Source organism: Lepisma saccharinum, chromosome 16 (assembly GCF_977018435.1).
Source record: "Lepisma saccharinum chromosome 16, izLepSacc3.1, whole genome shotgun sequence".
Taxonomy (NCBI): Eukaryota; Metazoa; Arthropoda; class Insecta; order Zygentoma; family Lepismatidae; genus Lepisma; species Lepisma saccharinum.
Window position 1 is genome coordinate 54,498,513 of NC_139244.1, and position 27,762 is coordinate 54,526,274.

The 27,762-nt window shown below is 35.8% G+C and overlaps 1 protein-coding gene across 33 annotated transcripts in view; it reads right to left on the bottom strand.

Annotated features, from left to right (window-relative positions):
- LOC146000484 (uncharacterized) overlaps positions 1-27,762 on the bottom strand; it is a 349,277-nt gene that overhangs the window by 34,543 nt on the left and 286,972 nt on the right. For 23 of the 33 annotated variants that reach the window (XM_083138177.1, XM_083138168.1, XM_083138169.1 and 20 more), the window contains 9 exons: positions 25,520-25,564; positions 22,385-22,521; positions 21,121-21,221; positions 18,647-18,718; positions 12,133-12,292; positions 9,659-9,935; positions 6,863-7,073; positions 5,102-5,223; positions 1,362-1,538 (listed from right to left, as the gene is read on the bottom strand). In XM_083138177.1, the coding sequence (XP_082994303.1) occupies positions 1,362-1,538; positions 5,102-5,223; positions 6,863-7,073; positions 9,659-9,935; positions 12,133-12,292; positions 18,647-18,718; positions 21,121-21,221; positions 22,385-22,521; positions 25,520-25,564 (1,302 nt within the window). The remainder of the gene's footprint in view (positions 1-1,361; positions 1,539-5,101; positions 5,224-6,862; positions 7,074-9,658; positions 9,936-12,132; positions 12,293-18,646; positions 18,719-21,120; positions 21,222-22,384; positions 22,522-25,519; positions 25,565-27,762) is intronic. The other 10 variants (XM_083138171.1, XM_083138182.1, XM_083138186.1 and 7 more) reach the window with 4 other exon arrangements.

Genomic DNA, 27,762 nt, shown 5'->3' on the forward strand with positions numbered 1-27,762 from the left:
TCCCACTTTTCACATGTGCTTAACTAATAATAAATTAATCCCTAAAGAATTCAAGATTTGTTTAATATTATCACATAGCTTGGAAATTATGCTAAATGTATGCTAAATTGTATGAACATTGTGGTTAGAAATGGATTATGTGATTAAGAATCTGGTAGACTGATATAGACCAATTTAAAACTGTATCTTAAAATTTATAACTTTTCTGAACTACTTTAAATTCAAATATGGATTCAAATAATGAAGATTGGGACTAGATATGGGATTCAGATTTGAATGCTAGTTCTTAAAAGCAATTCAGTACTTCAATCTGATTGAAACATGCATGTTTAGTACACTATGTTTCAATCCTACAAAGCAGCACATCACATTTTCATATTTCACAAATCAAGTTTTCGGCTCCATTTTTAGAACAAAACATTATTATATATTAGTGTATATATTAGTGTGGTATGTGCAATCACAAAAATTGCATATTCACTATGTTGCACACACAGAAAACACAGGCAAATTAGGAAACTTGGTAAGTTCTATATGTAAAGCAAATTAGCTATAGTTAGACAAATTTTTCAGTTTATAAAACTAACATTTCAGCAGAAAAACAAGACTGAATTTTACTTGTTACAACAATAAAAAAAACACTAAGAGTTCTTCCAAGCTTTCGATTCCATCTCTGAATCATCATCAGGGCCTGGTTGAGACACGATGAAAGGGACGTAGTTGCAGAACTTCAACTCTAAGATACACACACACACACAAGTGGATGATAACATGGCTGGCAATGACATTCTGTCATCTGGTACTACTTACGACCTTAACTATTAACTTGTTTTTAACCCATATGCATTTAATCTTCTTGAATTTCCCTGAAGAACAACTTTGGTTGGTTTAAACATTTGGAAATATTTACAAGGAACACGTCCATGTATATTTTTAAACATGTCTACATCAATTTTTAAGTGACTCATGATATTCATAGCAAAATTTCAGAATGTTGGGAGTTGCTGCATAGTTTTATGCAGTAGTTACGAATCAACTCCAAAAAAGGAAAGTGGATGCAGATAAGTAAAACAACATTCTTTACTTTAGTATTCATCATGTCCTTAAGTGAATGCTTTTTTTGACTATCATTGCTTAAAACTACACTAATCTAAAGAATAATGCACTGAATAGATTTTCTAACGAAGCGCACTCCATGCAAAATTATTTCAAGGTTTGGAAAGATCACAACAACTGAGATCAATAGGGAAAGATTGAGGCAGTTCTTTAGTAATATTAGATGTGAAGTGGACAGACTTGTTACTGTGTTAGTGTTCATGCGTTTCTCAACTCCACACGCAAATTCACACATTTTTGCCAACCTTGACTTGACCCTCACGAGGTGGCGTGATGCGAAATTTTTTACGCTCTTTTTCAGGTTCCTTGTAAGTTTCAAAGAACTTAAACCTGGAACATATGTCTGCTGTTTCAACTTGAACGTCTTCCACTTGATCTGATGACTTAACAACATCTTCAGAAGGCTGTCTTCTAAAGAACACCTGAAAATACAGCCTGACTATGATCGCTCCACAACCACTCAACGTGAATACACAAATAAAAAATGTTAATAACAACTCTCTGCCTTATTTCTCTTCCCCCTCCCTTTATTACATTGGGCAACAATTATGCACTATGTTTCCCTAGGGATGGGACAGATTAATCGGTACGCTATTGGTATTGACTGATATAGGCACATCAGTGTGAGCTAAGGTAAATTTCCCTGTGCATATAGCACTGTGCCAAGAATGCACATTTAGGGGATGTGGGGATAGAGTCACACACATTCCCAATCTTCACCACTTTGGAGGTGGTGTGATCAGCACCCCACTCTGGTCACCTTTACCTCCCCAGGGTTGCCCCCAGGTACCCATTGATTTGAGGCTGGGTGGGCCCCAGAGCCACTTTATGCAGGGACAAGGCTGGAAAAATTCCGACCTTAGATCATGCACTCCGGAAATCAAACCTGGGTCTCCGATGTGGCAGTCTGAGACCCTACCGACTAGACAACAGCAGCTATCGGTGTATCCGTATCAATAATTTTACTGATCCGATATATCTATAAATATAGTATTATAGTTTAGTGCAACATTCTTCCATAGTGTTATAATTTTATGGATATAAACATAATCTCTATGCCCTACTTTTTACTTTAAAAACTATATGTTTTTGCACCTTCTTTTACATTGCAGTCACCTTGTAACATACAAAGAGGTCAGCGAATCATTGAGTCAAAGACCATTTGGAATTTTATTTCGGATCAGAAGAAATCAGTTATCGGTACCGGTAAATTTTATATCGGTAATTAATTGGTATCGACCAAAATTTCATATGGGCCCCCCTATCCTTTACTGGTCTGTTCACTTGCTAGAATACTTTATATTTGCTGAAACTGAGCAAATGTCTTCTGAAGAATAAAAGTATCAAAATAAGATTGTAAGAGAGTATTTCTTAGGTATCACCTATTGAAGTAATGAAAATGCCACAAAATATTTGAAATTTCCCAATGTCTGTTGTTTCCTATTTCTTTCCATAATCTGTAACTTCGTACGATAATAAAGAATATTTTGAATCTACAATTCCTCTCAAATTAAGTGGAGTAAAAGTGCATAGTTTCTTTCTCAATTCGAAGTTTCTATGCTCTGTACACTTGCACTACAAATTTGGGAATGTAGGTTAGCTACTAGTGTTATATCCCCTTCATGGTCAGCTCTGGAAACAAGTTTCAAGTGTAAGAGAATCCTTACTATGAGTAGAGAAGAAAGCCATGCTAGTGAAAATAAAGATCACTACTCATTAATTCCTGTAATACACTCTCCCTATACAATTTATGTACAATTCAATGAACGAAACTTTTTCATGTAACTGTACTGTATTTGTGAAACATTCTAATCTTAGGAACACCTATTGTAACAAAACTCTGCTATCAATATGGTAAATAATATGCATCATGGCAGTATATAATTTAATAAAGATACCAGCACAGACCTTTTTGCAAAAAAATGTTGGGATTTCATGCCTTGTATCGCCAACATATAAAAACAAGATAAAATCATACACGTATGTGCCTTGTTTTATCTTCTGCACTTTTAGACCAACCTCGGACCTTTTTTAGCGATGAAAGGAAAGAATATTTGTTGATGGGCTAAAATATGGTTAAAATATCCAAAAGTATATAAACTCAAAGTCTTGTTCATGTTGCTGCAGGATCAGCTATACACAAGGTACACATTAGAGTGCTGCATCGAGGCCTTCTTGTCGATCGTCTAATAGTTTGCACGAATGATGCTAGATGGCTTACGAAATGGACAGTTTCTTTGCTCGAGTGAATAAAGCACAAACATTCAAACAATCGGTATATGCTCGAAGCCCAGTGGTTCAAGTGTAACCGTAATTTTTCTGTAAAGGATCGTTAAGTGAAAGACTCTGTGAAATTGAAACTGAAGTGAACATCACCATGTTAAAATGTAATTTTGTCTATCTTACAAATGCATAGCAATATATGAAAATTAATAGATCATTATGGGCTGAAACTACAAAGACGAATTTTTACACATATATTTGTACGATTATTGTCCCATTGAAATTATATTTGATATTGTATATATTCGAGTGTGTCATGCTTCAACGTGGGAGATTCAATCGAGTATTTTCGAGAGAAAGTGGTTCAATGCAATACTCTAGTACACACATAGTGTTTTACACAAGGTAAGTGAAGTGATTTTATCTCGTTTTTAACACCATAAACCTCTATTCCATTCTAGTCTTTTCAGGAGGGTTATTGTGTTGAGCTGGAAGCGTTCTACTTGCTGGCGAAAGTGGCAACATGTAACTCATCAACTCAAGCACATAACACATTTGTTACCTTTCCATAAGTTTTTCCCATGGAAAGCACAATATGATTTATTTGCAATTTCTTATCAAGAATAGATCCAGATTTCAATTAACAAGATTACACACAGTATTGCTATGTAGAGCAGGAACACTGGACATTTCAAATAAACATTGCCTCCTCACCCTTTACAAGAGTTTGTTTTCACATAATAATCATACATATATAAAAAAATATTTGTTCTAAAGTCTACTTATACTGCAGCATTACTAAACTAATAATACTTAATTATTCATTTACCACGTATCACCTTAAACTACACTGAAGCGAATATAAATTCTTCTTCAACATGACACATCTGCCTGTATCAAAGGAAATACTGACATTCATGGCAGGCAGGCAGGCAGACAGAAGGTTCTGAATTCCGAAGGCACGAAATCTGTTCTCAAAACACACGTTGTTGGTCAACAGTGACAATTAGGATTGGGAAATTTTTTGAGGCGAGCACTGAATAGAAAGTCGCTTTTTTGTTTACTACCTGTGAATTTAGATGTAACAATAAGAGTTGGCTCTATTGTAATGGTCTGCCATTGTTTACAATGATGATAACCCGTGGTGCAAACAGCCCTCGAGGGCCAGGGTCTACCTACTGACTGCCGGCCTCACTCCCACATGCCTCAGCAGATGTGTCACATCATCCAACCAGTTACAGGATGACGTGTGGCCAGCACGACGAACCCCCAGTCGTTACTGTAGGTTTCCATGACGAAGTAACATAGCTCCCCATTTTCTTCATGACTGTGAGTGCCAAACAGTCTCATACACTGGCTGAAATCTCTAGAGAAAAGCTGTTATGCTTCTCCCCAGAAAACTCTAACCAGCATGCATCCCGTAGCCCAAGCCCAAAGCCTTAGACTGCACAGCCACAGGGCAGCATTCAGACATTGTTTACCGAAGATAAACTTGTCTTGGAATACATATATCAGATTTCCACCAGCAAGCAGTCTACTTGAGCCATATTCTAGCCACACAATAACCTCTGGAAGGCACTGTATATACCACATTACAAAAATATCTGACTTAGCACACTGATATGAATCTAGTGACGTTCTTTTGTTTTCGTATGTGTCCATATTTGCACACCATTGTTCCTACATATACATAATATAATAGAGGCTACTGTTTCATGGTTTAATGAATGCAGAGGTAAAAATTGCTTCCGTATCTACATACCTCCCTTGGCTTTTTACTCTCATCTGCTGTTGTTGGAGTTTTGGGCGTGGTTACTACAGGTTGAATCTTGGCTGCTGTGGCATCCAACTCTAAGAACAGGCTTCTGGATTTCTTTGATATTCCTAAAATATATACAAAGAAAATATTTACTGGAAGCACTTCGATCAAAAGACTATGCAATAGAAAAATGATAAATTTCAAATCTTTTATAACCTACATCCTTGGTTTCTCAAACAGCACCCCTCCCCCTCAACCATATTTTGAACCCATCTGAACATATCTATTATCTTCTTTCATTGTTCCTGAAGAAGAGCAGATACTGATATAAACATAACAACTTAAATACGAGGGCTGAGGCATAAGTCATGGCAACTATATTTCCTCTTAAAGTTAAACGGTGGTACCACAATATGATTGTGTGTCCCGGAGAACGTGTCACCTGTAGTATGCAAACACGTCACTAGATGGCAGTCTGATGAATGGTTACTGTACAGAGGGCAGTGGTAATTCATTGTCGAGTCACAGTGTGAACAGCGTTCGTGTATCAAAATAACCCTTTTCCAGGGGAGAAATGCCAGAGGGGCACAGGAAGCTGTGAGGAACAGTGTCCTACGTAACATGTGCTTCTCTTGTACCTGTAAAGCTTGTATGCTTTATGACTTGTAAACACATGTGTACAAGATTAAGGATGTTTTGTTTGCTTCCTTATCCCACACCTGGTACGCACGATCTGAATTGTTCATGCATCCCACAGTACCATATACTAGAGCTTTCTATTTTCATATTTCTGATTTTCATGCAGATCCCGCATTCTCGTGAAAAAAATAGTTGCCCTGACTTATGCCCCAACCATCGTATCAAGCTATATATGCCATGACTTTTATTCTTCACTTATAATCATGTTAATGGCATGTGGTGGTGATATATCCATACCCCTCCCAAATGTTTCATACCCTCCAAAATGTTTCCCAACATCCTCCTAAACAATGCTAAACTTATCAGAATATCATGCAAAAGAAAATATCATATTAAACATGTAAAGTGTATTACATTCAACATTTCTACAGTACGCCACTGTGGTAGCAGTAAAAGTGTGCAATAAGAGTCATACGTATATATAGTACTATAAATTCCACATTAGTAGTATGTCTGCATCCGTTATAAAAGTTTAAAATCTGAAGTGTGTGAACACTATTATTCACTATTTAAAATTATAAGCAGCACATTTCTTGTTTCTACAAAAGACAATTGACTTTTTTACAAACTCCAGACTTGCATCATCAGTCCTGTGAAATGTCACATCTTGTTATAACAAGGAAGGTGTTGTTATAGTATTAAATAATGTTGAATAATAGTGAACAAAAATGAATATTCCAGAACAAGATGTAAGACAGTATTTTGTTTTATATTTGGAAACTGTCTGTACATAAATTTGCACTGTAGTCTGAAGAAACCTTAAATTCAGTACACGAACAAACTGAATACTTTCTACACCAAAAACCCTATCAACTTAAAGGATCATAGCAAGGCTTTGATCTTGCCATCGAAGTTCGAATCCTAGCCTGGACATGCGTGTTCTGTGGATGTTCCTTTTGCCAATTTTATCTGATCATCTCTCATCATCATCATTGTGATTAGCCAAATGTAGCAGAAAAGTTGTGTAAAATTAACAAAAATGTAAGAGATTCTCCTCAAATGCAAAAAAGAACAATTTTCCTGTTCACCCAAATTATTAATTGATCGAAGTAGACCTCAACCAACCTGCTTCAAACACATTCATATCCTCCTCTTTAGCCTTTTTCTGCAGCTCAGTCTTGTCCTCTTCATCGGAGTTCAATGACTCGCCTTTCTCAAATTTTTCCTTTATTGTCTTGGCTTTCTCTGATCGAACGTCTACTTCCTTCTTCTGTGCTGACCGTTCACTCTCCATGACTGCTTGTTCATACATCTTCTTCATTGTTCCTTGCTTACCCTGAAAATAATATATAGCATAAATAAAAGAGGATGGACAAATTAATCTGGATTAATCAGTATCACTCAATATTTCTATAAATAACCTGAAGATTACTGCTAAAGTCTACTATTTTGTTATTTTTGTTAATGAACAGGGTTCTCGTTCATTTTGCAATTTCACATTTCCTGACTTTTCCAGACATTTTGAAATACACTTCCAAATCTCTTTGGAATTCTTAATATCAGAAAACAAAGATTGATTGATTGAGATAACATTTTTGGGTGCTTGAACACTTGGGTTATTTTGCACCCGTCACATTATAACCGCAATTAAAATCAACACCTTTCTCTGAGGACTAAAAACTCCTTACCCATTTTAAAAGTTGATGCTGTAAAGCAGCACTCGGCACATACTATAAGAACAAAACCAGGACAACACACCCTTACAGAGAATTACACTGGCCACAAGCCCAGGCACCAGAGCCTAGTTGGCATGCGAAGTGCAGTTGCCAGGGTGCACTGCATGTTAGTGAGGTTGACCTTTGGGTGCCTTCCAAAATGGTCACCCCCTCACACCCCCAGAAGACTAAGAAAACAGTGCAACACTAATGTTTACATTAGGGCTGAGCCAATACAGATGCCGATTTATCCGTAGTGGCCAATACCAGTGACATTGGTATCGGAAAGTATTGGTTGGAATATATTTACCAACACCTGCCAAATATTTTCGTGGCAGTTTTTGTCTTTTTGAGTTTGCATAAATGCCATGAGACATTTTTGGGGTCTATCCTGGAAATTATGCAAAATTTGAATTTTTCATTTATTTTGCACCAGCATTGTGTGAAAAAAAAATGGATTTTAAGTCTAGAAGTTGATGCATATAATTGGAATGGAATACTGACGCAATAATATTAGTCAATATTTTGAATAACTTCTAATTCTTACAGTTTTCAAGAACTAATATTGGTGGAAATATGTAACAATATCAGCTCAGTAAAAAGGTAAAAGGTAAAGTGCTCCCCTGTGCATAGCACCACGCCATGAAGGCGTATAGGGGGTGTGGGGGTAACGCCCCAAACTTTCTTGATCCGGTCGTGAGTGGGAGTGATGTGATCAGCATCACGCCCCTGACCACCTTTACCCCCCTGGGTATCCCCCAGATACCCATGTTATTCGATGCTGGGTGGGCGCCGGGGCCGCTTCCATCGTTAGAAAAGTTCCCGGATTTGAACCGGCCAGGGATCGAACCCGGGACCTTTAGCATTGTAGTCAGATTGAAGAAATCTGATAACCAGAACCAAAATAGGTTATGTAATTAAACTAACCTCCATGGTGCAATAGCTCTGAGGGCTGTTTAAGATTTTTTAAAAAAGGTTACATTAGGGTTAATACATATTAATTCCACTTTACTTGCAAAAATATTTATTCACCTATTGGTTTTGGTCACTTACTGCTACCATTTACAAAAGATTGTTTATTCCAAGTTGTCTTTGTAACTGGCGGAAACTCACTGAAATTTCTGGGTAAATACATTACAAAGGCTGAATAAAAAGTATTAGCACATTGCTGTCACGTGTAACTACGGGATTGCTGTAGCTGATAACAGAAAGTTAAATGAGCAAATGTGGTGAGTGGGAATGGCTGCATGTTATTCAGTCAAATACGGTGGTGTCATGTAGTATAAGGGAGGGGAAAATATGTTCATGAAACAAACAATGTGCGTGAATCAAAATTGAAGTGCACAAGATTGTTGTTAGGGACTGCACGAGGCATGTGATGATGCAGTATTGCCATTTTGTACAGTGTTGCACTCAGGAGAAAGAAATTGGCACTTTCAGCCAACGACTCCCATCACTGCTAACGTTGTGATGGATCTCTTTTGTAACTGGCGATGGGAAGTACTAGAACACCTGCCGCATTCACCCAATAATGTCTATGTGATTATGATCTTTTCGCAAAACTGAAAGAACCACTTTACCGGAAACATTACAACACAAGAGAAACCATCATCCATGGCATCGGTTGTCAGTGCGAGACATCAACACAGATAGGTGGGCTGACACTGTACAATGCCTTCCACAAGTGTAGCAGAAGGTGATCAACACAGGGTAAAAGGTAAAGTGATCCCCTGTGCTTAGCACCATGCCCTGAAGGCATATAGGGGGTGTGGGGGTAATGCTCCACGCTTTCTTCATCCGGTAGTGAGTGGGGGTGATATGATCAGCATCAGTACCCATTTCATTCGAGGCTGGGTGGGCGCCGGGGCCGCTTCCAACGTTAGAAAAGTTCCCGGATTTGAACCGGCCGGGGATCGAACCCGGGACCTTTAGCATGGTAGTCAGATGCCACTGCGGCCACAACATTCAACACAGGGGTGATTACAATGAAACAATATAACTGGTATGTCCTCTGTCAATAAAGCCTGGTATGAATTGTAGCAGTGTTGCCACTACTGTTTATCTAGCCCTTGTATATGGAGAAGTAACAATGAAATATATGAAACAAGTGGCACGTAATTAATATGTATTGGCATACAAGAAGTGTATGTAGTATGGTGAAAAAATATTAAAATGTAACTAAAATATGAACCAAAGGCAAGCCTACCATGAAAAGTCGAGATCTAAGTTTCTGTATTTCTTCTTTCCGCTCCTCCCTGAGCTCCTCCCTTCTGGCAGCTTGGCCAGTTTCCCATCGAGATTTGATGTCGTCCATCTTCCCGAAGCTGACTGGCCGCTCACGCTTCTTCCGTGATGAGCGCACCACCTCCACATCAACATCCTCATCGACCTCCTCCTCTTCGCTTGATGTGGACGATTCTTCATACGGAATTCCATTCAAGGAATCATCAGTGACTCCTATATCCATTCCTTTGGCCTGGAATCTATCAAAAAACACAATGATTAAGATAAGAGCCGGAAAAGAATCAAATCTAAAATCTGTTGAATTATAAAAGACTTACAATGTGGCTTCGTATGTGGTGTCAAAACTACATGTGATGCATTTTCAGAATCACAAAGGGAGGAAGGATTGTTAACAGGGAGATAGCCTTACAGATATAATGAGGACAACCCTTGATATTAATTCAATTAAATAATAAATAAAATGACAAATAAGAACACTTATGGTGTGTTTTATTTATCTCTTTCTTTTAACACAATATTTCCATGGTGCCCGACCCTGTGGCTGAGTGGTTAGCACATCGCGCTACGACGCCAAGGGTCCCGGGTTCGAATGCCAGTCGGGCTTGGTTGTTTGTGAATGTCCATTCATCAATTTCATCATTTCATCACTCATCCCCATCTTCGCAAATTAGCCAAGAAGCACAAAACGCGAAGTAAAATAAACTAAATCAAATCAAATCAATATTTCCATGGTATGATAGAATGGGGATAAAACTTAGCATTACGCTTGAGAGAATTCTTTTACTTGTTCACTTGAGAATATCAAACTTCCGATGGTGTAGAAAAACACATCAGTGGGAACAGGATGGGTTGAAGTTTTTGTTTGTGTTAGGAAAAGTCGAAACTTCCATTTGATTAGGCGTAACTTGAAGTTGAAGTTGTTTGTCCTCCATAAAGAGTACATGGGAGTCTATAAATAATTATTCATCATACCGTATTTACACATGTATAATGCGCACTTTTTTCCAAAATTTTTGCACCCAAAAACTGTGATGCGTATTATGCAGGCAATAATTTTTTCGTGTTTACAGAACCTTATCATGTTATATATTGTTGTAAAGCTTGAATTCTGTAGTTTCTGAATATGGCAACAGTATTCCATTCAAGATGGCGACACTAATGTGAATGCAGTTGAAATAAGCTGCTCACAAAATGAAGGAGTGTTCTGATTTTTGTGGTACTGAATGAAAAGATAAGGAGAAAGAAAATAATAATTAAAATGTATTACTGGCCAAATAATATGACATATATGGAGTGTGTAAATGCCTTAATGAAAGAAATCTTGTTCTGCTAACTGCTAGTTTGAGGGTCCTGAATGGGCTTCTTATAAATGTTTTATCAGTCATAGAAAAAGTATATATTTTAAAGGTTATTTTTTAGAAAAAGTAAAGAGAAAATGAGCAAAACCACGTATCAAGTTTTAAAGGCCATTTTCCACGATTTTCACTTTGCTATGTAATGTTCTGCGACACAAGAAAAGCAGACAGAATTCGAGCATGCACCTGTCATCACATGAGATGTGTATCGGCGGTATTTGTTGGGCGAGAAATAACATAATAACTTCCTGAGCACTGCAAATCCATAACATAATTTTGATCTCCCTTTCTACTATTACAGAATAAATAAGGTGGTTAAAGATTGAAAGCTTTGGGATGCGAAACACAATGGAGGGAGGGGAGGAGGTGGCTTGGGTTGGTGACTTGCTGTTTACACAAGAGGATATTCTCCTCTTAGTTCACATAGCAACAGGTGACTCACTGAATAGGTATGATGTCACTAGCTCTTGATTGGCATAGCAACAGCTTTACGACCTACAACTAAGAAAGCCATTTCATGAACCTGGATTATACTGCGCATTATACACGAGATAAAATTTTTTGTCACTTTCCCCATCAAAAACCAGGGTGCGTATTATACACGCACGCACGCGTAAATACGGTATTTTTTACAGATTGTATCTAGCTTAATCAACTTAAAAAACCTGCTTCCACTTGCAACATGGGGAGAAATTCATACTCTCTCATACTTTTTTATTAGCAGTGACCATTCCAACTATATTGATATAAATGCATGCCTGGTGTGAAACTGTCACTCTTAGCTTTAAAGTGCAGGATATTAATATGTAGTGTGTGCTTAAAATATAGCAAAAGTTTTCAACACTGTCAACATGGAATATTTTGGGATGTTAGAAATTATTTTTAGTTTGATCCATCTTTTTATTTGTCATTGTATAAAGTTTCGGGTTTAAAAGTTTTATATATGTGATGTGTTTACTACACACTTATAAGTGTTACAGCACTGGGGACTTTTCACATTTAAAACCCATCCGGGCTGAAAGTGTATTACCTCTAAAAATGAAAGGTTTTAACAAATAATGGAATTCCGTTTAATCCTTACCTTGCAAGCTTGCTCAGGATGCTGGGAGATCTCTTCACGCTCACAGAACTTGCAGATCTTTCCAGTTCAGGTTCGTTTTCATTTTTCTCAAAAACTTGGAAACGGGATTTCACATTCAAACTAGTGAGCTCTTCTAGTCCATAATCTGGTTTATCAGAAGCTTCAAAAAAGAGAAACCACAGTTATAAAAACATACTAGATTTAATAACTGCATGCTAATGGTTGTAGAACATGATACTGCATGATAAATAACATCTATATATGAACTCAATTACAAATAAGAACTTCAGTTTTAGTAGCTAAAATTCTTGAACTTGCCCTCTTTAATTAAACTGAAGTGACCATGCAGAAATTACAGAATTTTAGCCACTAAATAAATAAATGAAAGTTCTTATTTACAATATTATTTACAAGATGTCTGGCTACAAAGACCAACCATTTACAAAGATTATGTTCTTAGTCTGCTAACTATGACTTTGAAACTAATATCATGTAAATAATCAATTTGACAAAATATAATTTAAAAAATATTATGCATGTGTGCGTAGTTAATGTGCAAAAGTATTCTACTAAATGCTTTACTTTTTTACTTTTTTATTCCTTTATATTAAAAGGTAGACCTTATGTTTAAACTGCTTTGATATTGTTTGAAGTCTGATATTGGATATGTTTAGTGCTTATAAATGCTTATTTTCAGAATTAGTGCACATTTTGCAAAATCTTCACTAAAATTCCCTTTTGTATTTTTTTTTTATTAATCCCATTTTCTTTGCCTACTTTGTATTGGTTCTCTCAGCAGTAAATTTCAGAAGGTATTTCTTTTGTTTGAGAGATTGTTAATAATAATAATTATTATTATTCATTATCATTGCAACATGCCTAAAGTATATAAAAATGAGAAAAATACAACAGAATCCAATAAATTCATGTCAAATGAGCAACTAACAAAATTATTAACAAGTTTATATTCTGAGCCTATTAGTGCCTGTTTTCATCACTTGGTGCCTATAAATCCACACCCTACTCACACAGCCTTTTTAATAAGAATAGTGAAGCTACTCATTGATAAACTCTGGAAATGTAATTCCATATCATTAAATCACATACGTTTACTTAGGTATCAAAAAAGCATCTACTGGAATTCAAAGACTGAGAAGAACAGAAGGTCAATTAGAATTCAGAAGCATCACCACCACCACCAAGGGTAGCATGTTTTAAATATTAAACATGATGGTACTTTATTCTGTATGCTCATCACAGAATTCTCATTTACATAGTAGCACTAGAAGCTTCACACTGAAACATCACTATCAATGCATCACTGAAAATGAAAACTATTACAAATTTGAATTTGAAGAAGCAATTATAATTTCAATCGTGTGATCTTAGATAACTATATTAAATTTGTATGTACAGTAGAACCTTTATGTTTTTCAGGGTACCAAGCTGAAAAACTTGAAATGTGGGAAAATGTAAAATCAAGGAAAGCTTTAAAACATTTTGCTCTGTTGGGACCATCAAGATGGAATGTAGAATGAGGGGAAATGTAAAATCTGCATTCCACTGTATATAGAATTTCTTATCTTCCTTTGTAACTCATGTAACACTTCTGGATTGTAACAATCAGATTCAAAGTCATACATAAGCCTTCTTGTATCAACTATTCTGAAAACAGTATATCTATGTTCTTCTAAATAATTTTATGCAATACTAACATCTGATTAAATATATTTGATCTTGCGTGCAGTGAAGATAAAAGGATTAACACAATGCCCCTGCTATCTTTACCCAAGTCACCACAACAGACCATTGTAAGTTTTTCTGAGAAAGATTATTTATATTGAATCAAGAATTCAGTACATAGAATACAGGTGTGTGGGAGAAATAACATACAACATGGATTTATTTATTGATGAATGGTTTGGTTACAGTCTACTAGAATTTTGTAATAAAATATTCTTAATTTCACATGAGAATCATTTCACAAAATCCATTTCTCCCAACAATGTTTTTGCAAAAAATTATGCAACAGAGCATTTTTGCAGACTCTGCAAAATAAGACTTCAGAAAAGTTTTCACCAAATACTGCTTATTAAATTCCAGCTGATACTTTCCGAAACCAATACCAGTGGTATTGGCTGATAGCAACGCATTGTTACCGGTATTAACTAAGTTCTAGTATTTATTAAGTCCAATCTTTTTCTAAAGATTTTTGCTTTACAAAATTAGGGAAATGGTATCTCAAAATTAAATAAATTTCTAACACAGAACTTAATTTACTAGACACAATACAATAATTTCAGTCTGTTTCACAAGTAGTTAATTTGATGTTATGTAGTTTTTGTAATTAATTTTGTTACTACGTGCATATATTTTTTTCAGCATCTTTCATAACTTTCACTGTTAGAACATGAGCATTACAGATGTTAATATTTGACACACAAAGATATCAAAACTTTTTTTTTTTCTTTCATTATAGGGTTATAAATTTGAACATTGACACTGTTTGCATTGTTAGTACGTTGTGATGACATGTAACTTTTACTTGCTAATATAATGATGCTACTAACTTATAAAAGTAACACCAGAAAATTCAGTGTTATACCAAGTGTGGCTAGAAAAAAAAACGGATTGATATTGCTGTCGACAAACTGCAAGTTCGTTAAGGTCAAGCGGTGCATGAGTGTATAAAGTGATATCCTGCCTATCGACTGTGTGATTGCCCAGGGTGCGCGGTGCTCAGTTCTGCTGTAGCTTGTGGACGAAGTGAACCGTACATCTGTGCTCCATCGGAAAAATGTTGTGTGAAAGTGGAACAGCGTATCAATGTGAAGTTTCTTATGAAACTTGGAAAATCCTTCACAGAAACTTATGGTTTGTTGAAGGAAGTGTACAGAAATAAGTGTTTATCATGCAATCAATTGTTTGAATGGTTTCAAAGTTTTAAAAAGCGATGAGAAGTGATTGCGGACGACTCTCATCCTTGGCGGCCTTGCACGTCAAAAACTAAATCAAACATTGCAAATGTCAGTGAATAGATTCAAATCGAATTGAATACCCGAAGGTCAAACTGTCAACCAACATTATTTCATTACGGTGCTGATAACTCTTCGTGAGTGAGTAAGAAGAGGACAACCTGATTTGTGGAAAAGCAAGTCATGGATTCTTCCTGCCCACATGGTATTGTCAGTCGATGCTTTTTTGGCCAAGTATGCAATCCTAGTGTTACAACATCCACCCTATTCACTGGATCTTGCTCGGTGCGACTTTTTTTATTCCCTAAGGTCAAATCAGCACTGAAAGGAACCAGATTTACGGCCATAGAATCTGTGAAAACAAAAGCGACGGAGGTCATAAACATGGTGTCAGAAAATGATTTCCAGCACTGCTTCCAGCAATGGAAGATTCGTATGGAGCGGTGTATCAATAGTTCAGGGGAGTACTTTGAAGGGGATAATGTTCGTATTGTACAAAATAACCAATAAAAGATTTTGTAGCAACAGTCCGGTTTTTCTAGCCACACCTCGTATGCATCTTACGCTACCAACAACCCCTGAGTATGGAACGAAAATTTGAGGTGTTTTATTTTATATAAACATAAGTTGTCCAATTTTCTTCAATCAACAACAGCATTTTGAAATTTAAAAACTTTTCTATCATTGCCACACATGTAATTAACCTTAATTGCATCAATAATTATTAATTTTACACTAATGACCAAGATGATAATGAATGCATGGTAATCAATGGGTTCTATTTTAAAATTTGTTGTAAATGCATGTGTTTTGAAGTTATCATCTTGTATATTCCATTCCTACATCCATGTACTCATGTTCAATACTACCCCGTATCATTGCTTTAGATGTTACAGAAGATACCAAAAAGTACATGTCCTTACACAGAAACACTACAAGAGACAATGGGAATAAACTGCCTCACAAGGTTACCAGTGTTTAAAGATCTCACATGTATGCAGTAAGGATACATAAAAGAGTTTTCAAACGGGGAACATGAATATGTGTCGAGTGTGTGCATACCAGTATATGTACAAGTAAAGCTGAAGTAACAGCGAGGGGTTTCAGCATTTTATCATGGGTTTTAACATGGGATACCCAAATCAACATTTGAGGAGAGTATCACCATCCTTGAAATGATTGAGAAATACATATACTGAGAAAGTTTTACTGAGATGACTGTTTGATTAAAATTAATTCCATTATGCAATAGCCATCCGGGGGGCAAGGCATGCCAAGTGGCTTTTTCATTGGGTAATTTTCAATGTGTGGTCAGTAGATGAATTCTCATTATTGATGTTTTCCGGCTTTCGAGACCAACCCTGCTACTACTACTTTTCAAGTAGCTCCCCAATTGTCCTCATGATGAAATTTTGGGGGTTCCCATTGGGAATCCAACCTGGGACTGTTCACAGCAAAGATGAGAGCTCTAACCATTTGGCTAGATGGGAGCACGTTTAGCTTTACTGTGTTTGAGATACATAGAAATCAAACACATTTAAACAGTTTGGATGTAGATACATTGAGGAATGCTTACTTCAACTTGAATTTTGGTGCCTTGAATTTCCGTGAGAATAAAATTCACACCCATCTTTAGGCAAGACAGTCCCATTTGGCGGAGTAAAAATAGTTTCCTGGAATTCCATTCCATAAAAAAAACAGGAACGTATTTAGAAATATGGGCAGATACATATTTGGTAACTAAAAATGATACAGCTTGGAAGTTATGGCTGTGCAACATCATTAAAGGCACGGCATGACCTGGTAATTTGGAAATTGATATCAATAGCTTCCCACATCAAGTGATGAATAGTAAATGATGTTAGTACAAACATGAAAGCATCGGCCTGATATACTGACAATTTTCACATGGTATGTAGGGTTAATTAAGAGTAAATTGTTTTAAAATTAAGACATATTTTTCCAATATACGCTGCATCCCAGTTCCCCTCCAAATTTGGACAAAAAGTGCAGTGTAAATATGGTAATGCATATTAATTCCTGCAATGAATACTTCCATAGTAGTTCCCTGTCAGCAACCATCCTGTTCATTCCCCAAGGATGGATAGATCATTAGTCCAGAAAAATTAACACTTTCCTTTTGAAAATATTCCCAAAGAAGTCACATTTGGTATAAATGGCCAGAAATACAAGAGAAATAACAATAGAAGTCCCCGAAAATTCCACTGGAGCTTCATACTCCATATTGGAAAAAGGCCACCATGTGCAAATTTGCACTTTGAAGCAAATTTGGCAAAACAGTGCCAAAAGATATAAGATATGAAATATGGCAGAAATGTCAAGAATAATAATACTTTTTCAAAGGGATGTGCTAAAAGTATGCCAAGGAAATCACAATCAAAACAGAAAAGCATGTACATGTATGGTTTTTAACTCTTGTTGTAATAATTGCTACAACACCTCCTATCCTCCCATCTACATTGCTTACTGTACTTGCCATACAACTTCATCATCACTACAGCTCTTTGTACTCGCAAATTGTGAATTTTGTCTGCTGCTGATTTCTGCTGTCAAGCTTTTAATGAGGAAGTAGTGCCTGCTGTGCAGATGATGCTGCTTCTTGTGTACTTTTTATGCAGTTGCTTTAGACTAGAACAGATGTAACCTTTTGAAAACAGGTGTACTTGCTATACCTTGTTTCCTACTGATTTGGATAAGTTTTTTGACCCTCTGGTATCACCAACTGTACCTATTTTCACAGTTGTTAACCAAGATTCCAACACTAGCTTGGAGATGACTTTGTGATACCATGATATAACCACTACTCATACATATATTGAAATAAAAGCCAGCAATACTTTCATTTGTGGTAGTCATTTTCCAATATGGGTGGACAACGGTCTAGTGTACTTTCAGGTTCTTTTTATATATATATATATATATAAACAAGTTATTTATCATGTACAGAACATTTATACGAAATTTCATTTATTTGAAATTTCCTCCCATTCTGTTTCGAAGATGTGCAAATTTTCCACGTGGAAGTAATTTTCCAATATGGCAGATGGAATTCCAGTGGAATTTCCGGGGACCTTCCATATGTTCTTCCTCATGCAATTCTGAACATTTACCAAAATTCATTCACTTGAGAATTTTTCCCAACCTTAGCCCAAAGGAAGCTAATTTTCCTGGTCTATAATGATATCTTAAGAATGAACGTACCTTGTAATGTGTACAGTGTTAATGAATTTGTGAATTATTGCTGTTAATAAATGTTTCAGAGTGAGAGTAAGCAGGAGTTAAAGAAACACACTGTAAAACTTGAAACAAAATCAAGAAAACTGCATGCAAACAAAAGAACAGAAACCATAAAATGTTAACGTAAATGCAAAGCAAAGTCTGAAAAAGAACCAACACAGCACTTTGAGGCAAATTGTGACTGACATGCACAATAAAAGCAAACTAGAATCCTCAAGCAAGAACATTAAGTGGTAGTGTTGTATAAAAGCACAAGCTGCCAAGCACAACGCGTCTCCTACCTCGGACCACTTCAGGAGGTAACTCGATAGGCTGGTTTTCCCTTATAATAAGCTCAGGTTTCCTTCGTCGAGCTATAAGTTGGAGACAATAACAACTTAATGCAAAGAAGCTAAGATTGTCAAGCAAAATAAAAGCAGTGGCCTCCGTCAAGCTACTTTACAGTGTGTGTGTGTGTGTGTGTATTTACTGTGATATTGTACCGAAACTGGACGATGATTTTACTTTTTCTCTAGCTCATTAAAATGTGGATTTATAAATATGCACATGCATACATAAATATACAGAAAAAATACTTAAAAAACATATTTGAAATCAAAAGAATTTAATCAAACCTGCTTTCATGAACTCAAAAGTTCAGAATTTTTATAAAATATTCATTTCCTAATGCCAATAATTGCTAATGGACCTGTGGAAACTCGAAATGCAAAGAAATGTTTCTTTCTTGTGTATAAAAGATTTATGTCGGTCATAAAGTCCACAGAAATTTAAATTGTCTTATGAAAATTCTGTACATATGATAATGTAGATGAAGTGAATGATGTATCATATACGTATATACATATTTTATTGAAAAGGTGTGTGAAAATTGTGGTTTAACTAGGGATAAAACCTGAATCTTGGGTATTCTATGCCAAGGATCTATAACGCTAACCTCTGACCATCTCACACTTTCCACACCTGATATACTGCAGCTTCATTGCTATTGGCCATGGTACGTATATCATAGTTCACATAGCTAGTTCAATTGAATTAGTTCCCTCAATGGCACAGATATGGCATTAGTGTTCACATGTCCAAAAGTGTCAATTAGCACCAAGAGGTTGCAGTATACCTGGACTGGATATAAATTAATAGAGATCCAAGTAGCTCATTGGTGGAGTATGGTACAAAGATTCCAAAAATGCAGGTGCAATCTCTGGATGAGCCAAAATTTTCACATCACTTTTCAATTAAGTTATGAAAATTTAGATCTTCAATTTCTATTAACAAATTATGTAATACCAAGTTTATTTTGAGTCAATTTTATTCACAGGTGGGCTAATAAGAACCTAGAGTTTAAAGTGGAATCTTAACGAAAGAATAAGTTCCCACTGGGAATCAAATCTAGAACCCCTTCAGTATATGTTAATCACCATATTTTAGATGGCCTCTCGGAATATGTGCATGCAGACATATATTATCAAATTTGGAGACTGAAGAGCCATCCATTCAACAGGGCATGTTGCAACTTGAGTTGTACTTTTCCCTAGCATCATCAACTAAATAGTAACTAAATAGTAGCCTTCATAACAGTTATTATATTTGTTTTCTGTGTCCTGTTTAAGTTTTAAACAATTACCATCAAACAGATAAATTATGATACAAAATATACTTCTTGAATTTTGTGTATTTTAGAACCATCATTGTATTGGGAGTGCACACATCAGTTTTCACAATTTAACCCAGTGTCGCTCATATCTATGTGGTGACACTGATGTTAGATTTTTCTAAGAAAATTTATTTTTGATCCTTAATTTTTGCATAATCAGATATATATTGAACATGCAGAGCACTTGTAAGAAAGTACAAGCAAGGTGGAATATTTTCATGATTTTTCTAAAATAACATGACGATGCAATATGGCATCATAAATCAAGAAAAACGGTCTTCAACTTTTAGAAATTTAAAATCCTTGACACAGAAATTTCTTTGTTGCCTACTTATCATTCTCCCTCTCATCCTGAAGATCGACTGACAACTTTACTGAGGCTGAAAACCTCATACAAACACAAGATGTTTAACATGAGAATTCAAGTCTTTAAAAAGCACCTAACAATGACACTGCTTCACATTGTATCTAAAGATATCTGTCTGGCGGTTACATGAGATAGGTAATTAACTCTGGTAAACTTACATTCATTTTTCCGCGATCAATTTCGCCACCCGTCTGGTGGCTTTGTCAGGCGTGTACTGTCTTGCTGCAGGCGGCAAGGTTCCTTATTCCACCACCACGAGCACAACCGGAAGCCACCAGCCACAAGACGAAGCCACCAGACAGGTGACGAAATTGATCGCGAGCAAACATTTACGCAGAAAAATGAAAAGTAAGTTTATCAGATTTTATGACTCTGCTTTTACATAATAGCTCTACCAACAAGATTGTTTGGACAAAGAATTATTGTTTAGACTATAAATGACAAGTAGAGATAAGGTAGGAGGTAATACTATCACATCGCCTTCATATCCTTAACAACAATCAAGAAATAACAAATTTAAGATTGTTACATTTTATCTAACAGAGTGAGCGATCGCAGGTTAACAATCTTGGGAGTATGTCGTAAAAGTTGCCACATTATGATGATGTTAGGCAAAGAGTTTCCAGATGACCCAGCCACTTTGCATCAAGATTATTCACAGATAAAAGAGTTTCCCGTCCCTTTTCCAAGTAGAAGAAAACATAACATAGCAGAAAATCAAGAGCATGCACACTTACGAGGTTCTGGATCATCTTCAACAACAGCTTTGGGTTTAAAAAGCTCCTTGAAGTGTGGGGTGCAGTACAATTCACCTTCATTGCTGCTGTATGTGTCAACACTACAACATAAAATGCAAAGTTTACCATCAAAATAGAAAAAAAATACAGATAACTTATTTTCTACATGTGGTTAACACTAGAAATATTATGTAAGAAAAATTCAGCGAAATTGCTAGTGAAATGTCATACTTAAATTTTATGCGCTCTTGTGAATAGATATTGCACGTTAAACATATTTGATTATGAAAAAAAATATGTTTACACATGTGTTTTACATGTTTTTGTGAGTATGACATTAGTGTGCTTCTGAACCTGGAACCTGAGCAAGGCACTCATTAGAAGTGACAAACACCACAAAGAAATAAGAAACCATAATGGGTACATAATTCTGGTCATATGCAATGACTTGTTACAGGCACATCCAGTGAGAACTACACTTGATTCCTACACTAATACAACTATATCAAGCAATCATCAGATTACAATTAAAATTAACAAAATAATTGCAGGATTGTAGGAGACAAATGCAATACACTGAAGTTAGAAACTAACTTAAAATTGCATACAACAAATTTAGGTCAATTCAATAAAATCATGAATAAGTTTCACTGCCAAAATTATATCTGGCCTAAAACTGGCATTTGCTCTTTTTATTTACAGTACATAATCAGAGTTGATTCATTTTTCTTCAAATAAACTTACAATTCATGGATACAGAAAAACATAGTATGTAATCTATTATTCAAGTTATGAACTATGTATTCTCTGAATTTTGCACACTCCACATGATACCAGTATTCTAAAAAACTATTACAAATATCACTGATATTGTCCAGGGCATTAAGTACATTAAGTGGTCAACGTTCAGACTTGCCATCAAAGTTTCCAGATTCGAATCCCAGCCTGGGCATGGACGTTATTTGTGAATGTCTCTTCAACAATTTTATCTAATAATCACTCATCTTCATCAATGTAATTAGCCAATTAGATAAAACCATTAGCAAACAAGGGGTTACTTCGGCTCCTTGGCAATTCAGGTATCATAACTTATGGATTAAATCTCTGTGGTGAGAACATAGGTCATTTTGGTGACTCAGTTCGCAAAGAATTAGCACAAAATGCCAAGGACGCAAGTTCAATCAAGGTATGTCAAAATTGTCACCAACTTTTCAATAATAAAATATACATATTACATTTTTAGTTACATATAAAGCATACTCACGTCAACTGTTTGTTGCATTCCTTGCATCTAAAGCAGTTTTTGTGCCACACGGCCTTCTCTGCTTTTATTTGTTCCATTTGAAACACCTGCTTTCCGCACATTTTACAGTGTGTTGCCTGCTCTACTGGTGGACTCGTCTGCATAAGATAAAAATATACAATAGCATTACAAAAGTTATTTGATATTATTCCCACAAATATTTAAAACTCTTCTCTATTGTTATCACAAAAATGGTATATAGTATAATAAAACAAAAATTAATAACTTGGAGTTTTTTTTAGAATATTTCCTGTTTTCTTGCTATGTACAGAGTAACTCCCTTTCTCTCTTTTCTTCTTGTTGCCATTGTTAAGTTTCGAATCAGCATGTGCATGCTCGTAACTGCTCAGTTTTCACAAAGTTGTCGCAGCCTTAGCCTCAATACGCATGTGTTCATCCTATCACTTGACCCCCCAGATCCCCTCTTGAATTTTTCTGTGGGAAGTTGGAAATGTCAAATGTTGAGAACACTAGTCCATTATCTTCCTGGTCTACAACAGCACATTTGTGCTGCTAGTGAAAATGTCATGCCTACAATGGTGACTCGCCGCTAAAGGTACCCATATAGAGGTATGTTAGGTATGAAAAAATATATTTTGAGTTACTGCATTGGTAGAAAACACTGAAGAAATATATCAATAAACTTTAAAATTACTTATTTTTGTTTTATTACACTTTTAAGCCAGACACCCTGTATGTGATGCAGGTGCATTTAATCTTTAATTCTCTTTTATTTGTACCTTGTTTATTAAAAAAAATATCTGTGTCAGAAGAACAAGATCATTCATATATTGGCAACCTCCATTGTGAATTGAAACAAAGCACTGACCTTAACTAGTTGCAAGTTGTAAGTTTTCATACCTGAAGACTTGTTGAACAAATATTTTAGTGGTGCCAATTACACAGAGTGATCTAAAAGTTGCACAACTGTAAGTATGATAGTTGAAAGTCGAAAGGTTTCAAAGAGTTTCTTGCATTATAAATTTAGAATATTTATTGAATTCTATACTTTGCCAGTCAAAACCCTACACAAACCTCTAGAAATTAATTTGTGGCATGGATCAGAAAACATTTTTATTTTTCAAAAATGTAGAAATTGATTCAAAGGACAAGATTATGGAATTAAGGCAAAACTCACCAATAACACTAAGAATTTCCTCTTATTATATTTTTGAACAAATCATGCTAATTCATACAACAGATAAGGCATTCTTTTTAAAGAATGTTATCTTCACACCAAAAAACGTTGCATCTAATTGGAAAATATTTAATAAGTTTATAATGTTCTTCTTTTCCAATGGTTTGGAGTGCATTACCTGTTCATTGTCATGTTGTTGCAAGCTTATTTCAGTCAGCACTTAAATAGCTTGAAAAAATACAGAAAAGCAGGTTGAAAATGCTCTCGTTACTACAGTCAAACTTCAAGAAAGATGACAAAGTGTGCTCAAAAATACATTATGTAAGCAAGACTGAATAAATAGATAAATATTTTACAGATGGAATATAATTTGATCTTCACATTGTGGCTGGGAACTACTGTGGTAACAGGAAAATTTGCCATGGAAATAAAAGAAGAGCTCCCTACATATGAAAATGTTGGGTCTTGATTCATTTGGTTTATTTTACTTCGCTTTTCTGCCACTTTTGGCTAATTGCAAAGATGGGGATGATATGATGAAATTGATGAATGGACATTCACAAACATCTATGACCAGGCTGGGATTCGAACCTGGGACCCCTGGCATAATAGCACGATGTGCTGACCACTCCACCATGGAGGCAGGCTGTTGGGTCTCGAATCCACATTGTGAGGATTATTTAGGAGCTAATGGAAAACAATGAGAGTGGACTCTGGTTTCAAAAGTCAGAAATTAGCAGTAATGAGATTTGATACGCTGATCACATGTCACCCAATGTACAGTTACGGACATTTTTGGATTGTATCCTGTGAAAAGTCTATGGGATCCTCACAATCCAGAAGTGTACAGCCACTTAGTAAACCTTGACCTTCAAAGGACCGTTGCACAACAGTGATAGTTATATAAGAAATACAAATGTGTCTTTCTGCAGTTTATTACAAACAACTGCAAGCCCAGAAAAAGGAATGAAAAAATCCTTATATAAAGGGTGTCCCGATAGAATGTGAAAGTATTCAAACCAATTTAGTGAGAAAGTAGTTTGCAGGAAAAAAGAAAAAGTAACATAAAGAAAGCCCTGTATTTGCAGTTTAGTTTACAGGTTTCACTTTTTGAATAGCATCAATAATTAAGTGGCCACCCTGGTGGCGAACACATTGCCACTCTACGGACAAAATCACCCATGCCTCACTCCAGTAAAGTAATGCTTATTGCCCTCAACACTGCAATATTGCATTCCTTTTAGCTGTTGGACATGTGGTTTGATTGCATAGCATGTGACCTTGAACTGCGCACTATTTAAGATGAAGCGCACCCCCCCCAATCCAACCTGCCATCACTACTGCCACTTGCCAGCCATTGCTGGTAGTGTTGCTGTTATCAGCGTATGCCTTCCTTTGCTGGATGCATATTGCATGGCAGTACTGTAACAGCAGTGTCCCATAGTTAACACGGTGAACTAGAGCAAGTCACAGGTGATTTTGTCTGTAGATTGACTGAATATGTTCACTGCCAGGGTGGCAACTTAACTGATGCAAATACAGGACTTTCCATTATCTTAGTTTATCTTTTTTCCCTGCACACTACTTACTCGCTCCATTGGTTAAAAAACAGTCACATTCTATTGGGACATCCTGCATTTCTGGTTGTGTTTTATTTTCTCCATGCAGATGTCATTGTTGCCAAAGAATACATGAATTTGCTGACGGTGTATCATATTACAAATTTCTACACTGAAGTATGTACCATATCTCACACGCTCCCTCTCATTCTCAAAAAGAAAAAAAACAGCCTTTAAAGTAAATGAAAGTAAGCAAGAGGAAAAACTTAAAAACCATAAAAATGTATACAGTTAGCAGCAAGAAAAATTATGCATGAACCAATATAGCCCCACTGTAATCTGTACCCCAAATGAATTGCCAGAATTAATGCTCTAGAAGACAAATTAAATACCACTTACTGTATCATACTTCTCCAGCAGATCATACAAAGGAAACACACCCTGCTAAGAAACAACAGTTAGTCCACATGCAGACAAACCCAGAAAAACAAAAAATAAAAATCATGCATAATGTAATACTGCTTTTCTTTTTTTCAAAAAAAACAAAACTAAACAACCATTCAGTAAAATAAGACACCACCACCTAAGCTGATCAAATGGGAAACCATATACAGGAGTGTGTACACTTCAACACCATTGTTATACATAAGTACATGCTCAAAAAGACTTGGGAACTATTCTCACTGCATATCAAGCTTTGAACGGTTTCCATACTATTAGAAAAACATTTCTAAGGTTTGTTAATATTTCTCATGGAACTAATTCTCATCATGAAAAAACAACACTCATAGTACAAAAAAGGTAAACAATTGTAAGATGTTATTCACATAACACTGATACAGATTGATCCACTCAAAACTCCCCTATTTTGATTTTCTTACTACTGGAAAACTAATGTGCCTGGAGTTACCTCCAATGTGGCAGAGATCGAGAATATGTAGAGCCCTGACTCTATACTTCCTACATGCGTCCATGGCACAGTGGAATGCATACAAGATAAATCTGGAATGGTGCACATTCACTTTTCTTCCATCGGCCTGGACATGTTGCACAACAAATGGAAATTGCATGATACTGAAAAACCAGATATTGAAACCAGGTGATTTTTTTTAATATGTGAAGTTGACTTCACGTTATCTTTTTTTAAAACTCCAGGCACATTAGTTTTCCAGTATTTACAAATTAAAATAGGGAAGTTTTGAGTAGAACACCCTGTACTTTTTAAATTAGGTGCTTAATTTTTTATATGAAACAATTTTGGATATTTTTACAGAACTTACTTCTTGTAGTTATTTATCCAAGACATTAACAACAATCCTTGAATACAATGATATTTTCCACAAACATTTAACATGAGCTTAAGCAATCCAATTATATTACACCATATCAAAAGCATATAAATTATGTACAAAATCGCAATTGCTCATGGGGGAAAAGCATGTGCACAAGCAATTTTTTCTTTCAATTTGCCTACATTAAATATGTATCTGTTCAAGATAGTTGGGAAATCGTTGCAAAGTTGTAATCCCAAATTTTGCTTCATGTATGTCATAGTTGAGCACCTTCTTTAGTAATCAGCGTTTTATTTTGCCATCTTTTCAGGCACCTGACACTTTTATTTTAGAGAAGTTGAACCCAAGGGGAGAAGTATAGCCTCCATTATCCTCTCCCTTCAGGAGGGTGCAAAAATATATTTGAAATAAGAGTAGATAGTTAATTTTTAGCTTCAACAAGGTTCATACAGAATTCACATTTAATTCTCTGTGACAATAATTCCTACATACTGCCGAAAACATACTGTATGTCAGAATCGACCATGCATCTCACACATCTGTTCTTGTTAGCACGTACGGTCATCTTTCATCGCTTAATAAAGGAACTCACTTCCTCTCGCATTTAACAACAAAAAAGGTAGAGGGCATACAAAATCACCCCTCACAGAAGACAAATGAAGAAATATCTACGTTGAATATCAGTAACACATGTAAAGAGATACGAACCAAAGATTCCAATGTTTATGAAAGTACTTTATTCAATAATTTTATTCAAGTATACCATTAAGTCTGAGATGATGAACTAAGGCAGCATTGCCACCACCACAATGAATCCTAATGTTACTCATTCATTGGTTTTAATTAATAGCAGAAAGAGTAATCAAATAATTGATACACTCTAGCATGAATGTTATTACACTGACTGAATTTGTAAAAATTGTATTCCTCCAACCTCTTATGTTAAAGTTTTACTATTATTATGTCCCAGGCATCTTGGGGACACATTTTGTGCAAGAAAAATAGTGTGACTTAATGGAAAATTTTAACTCATCCTTAAACAAGTACAGTGGAACCTCGATTTTACATTTTTCAGGGGAGCAAGCCGAAAAAACTTACTACGTTGGGACCATTAAGATTGAATGTGTTATGTGAAATCTGGCAACATAAAATCGGGGTTCCACTATATCTATTTTTTCTACTTTCCTAATTCTATATCCAGTTGAAATCTGAATGTAAAAGATATTCTAACTCATGTATGTACTAAGAATGATTCTAAACATACATACAAGATCTCTCACACACAACAATAACATTCTTGGCATATGCATTTCACACATCTGTCATGCACTATATGAAATCAACATGATC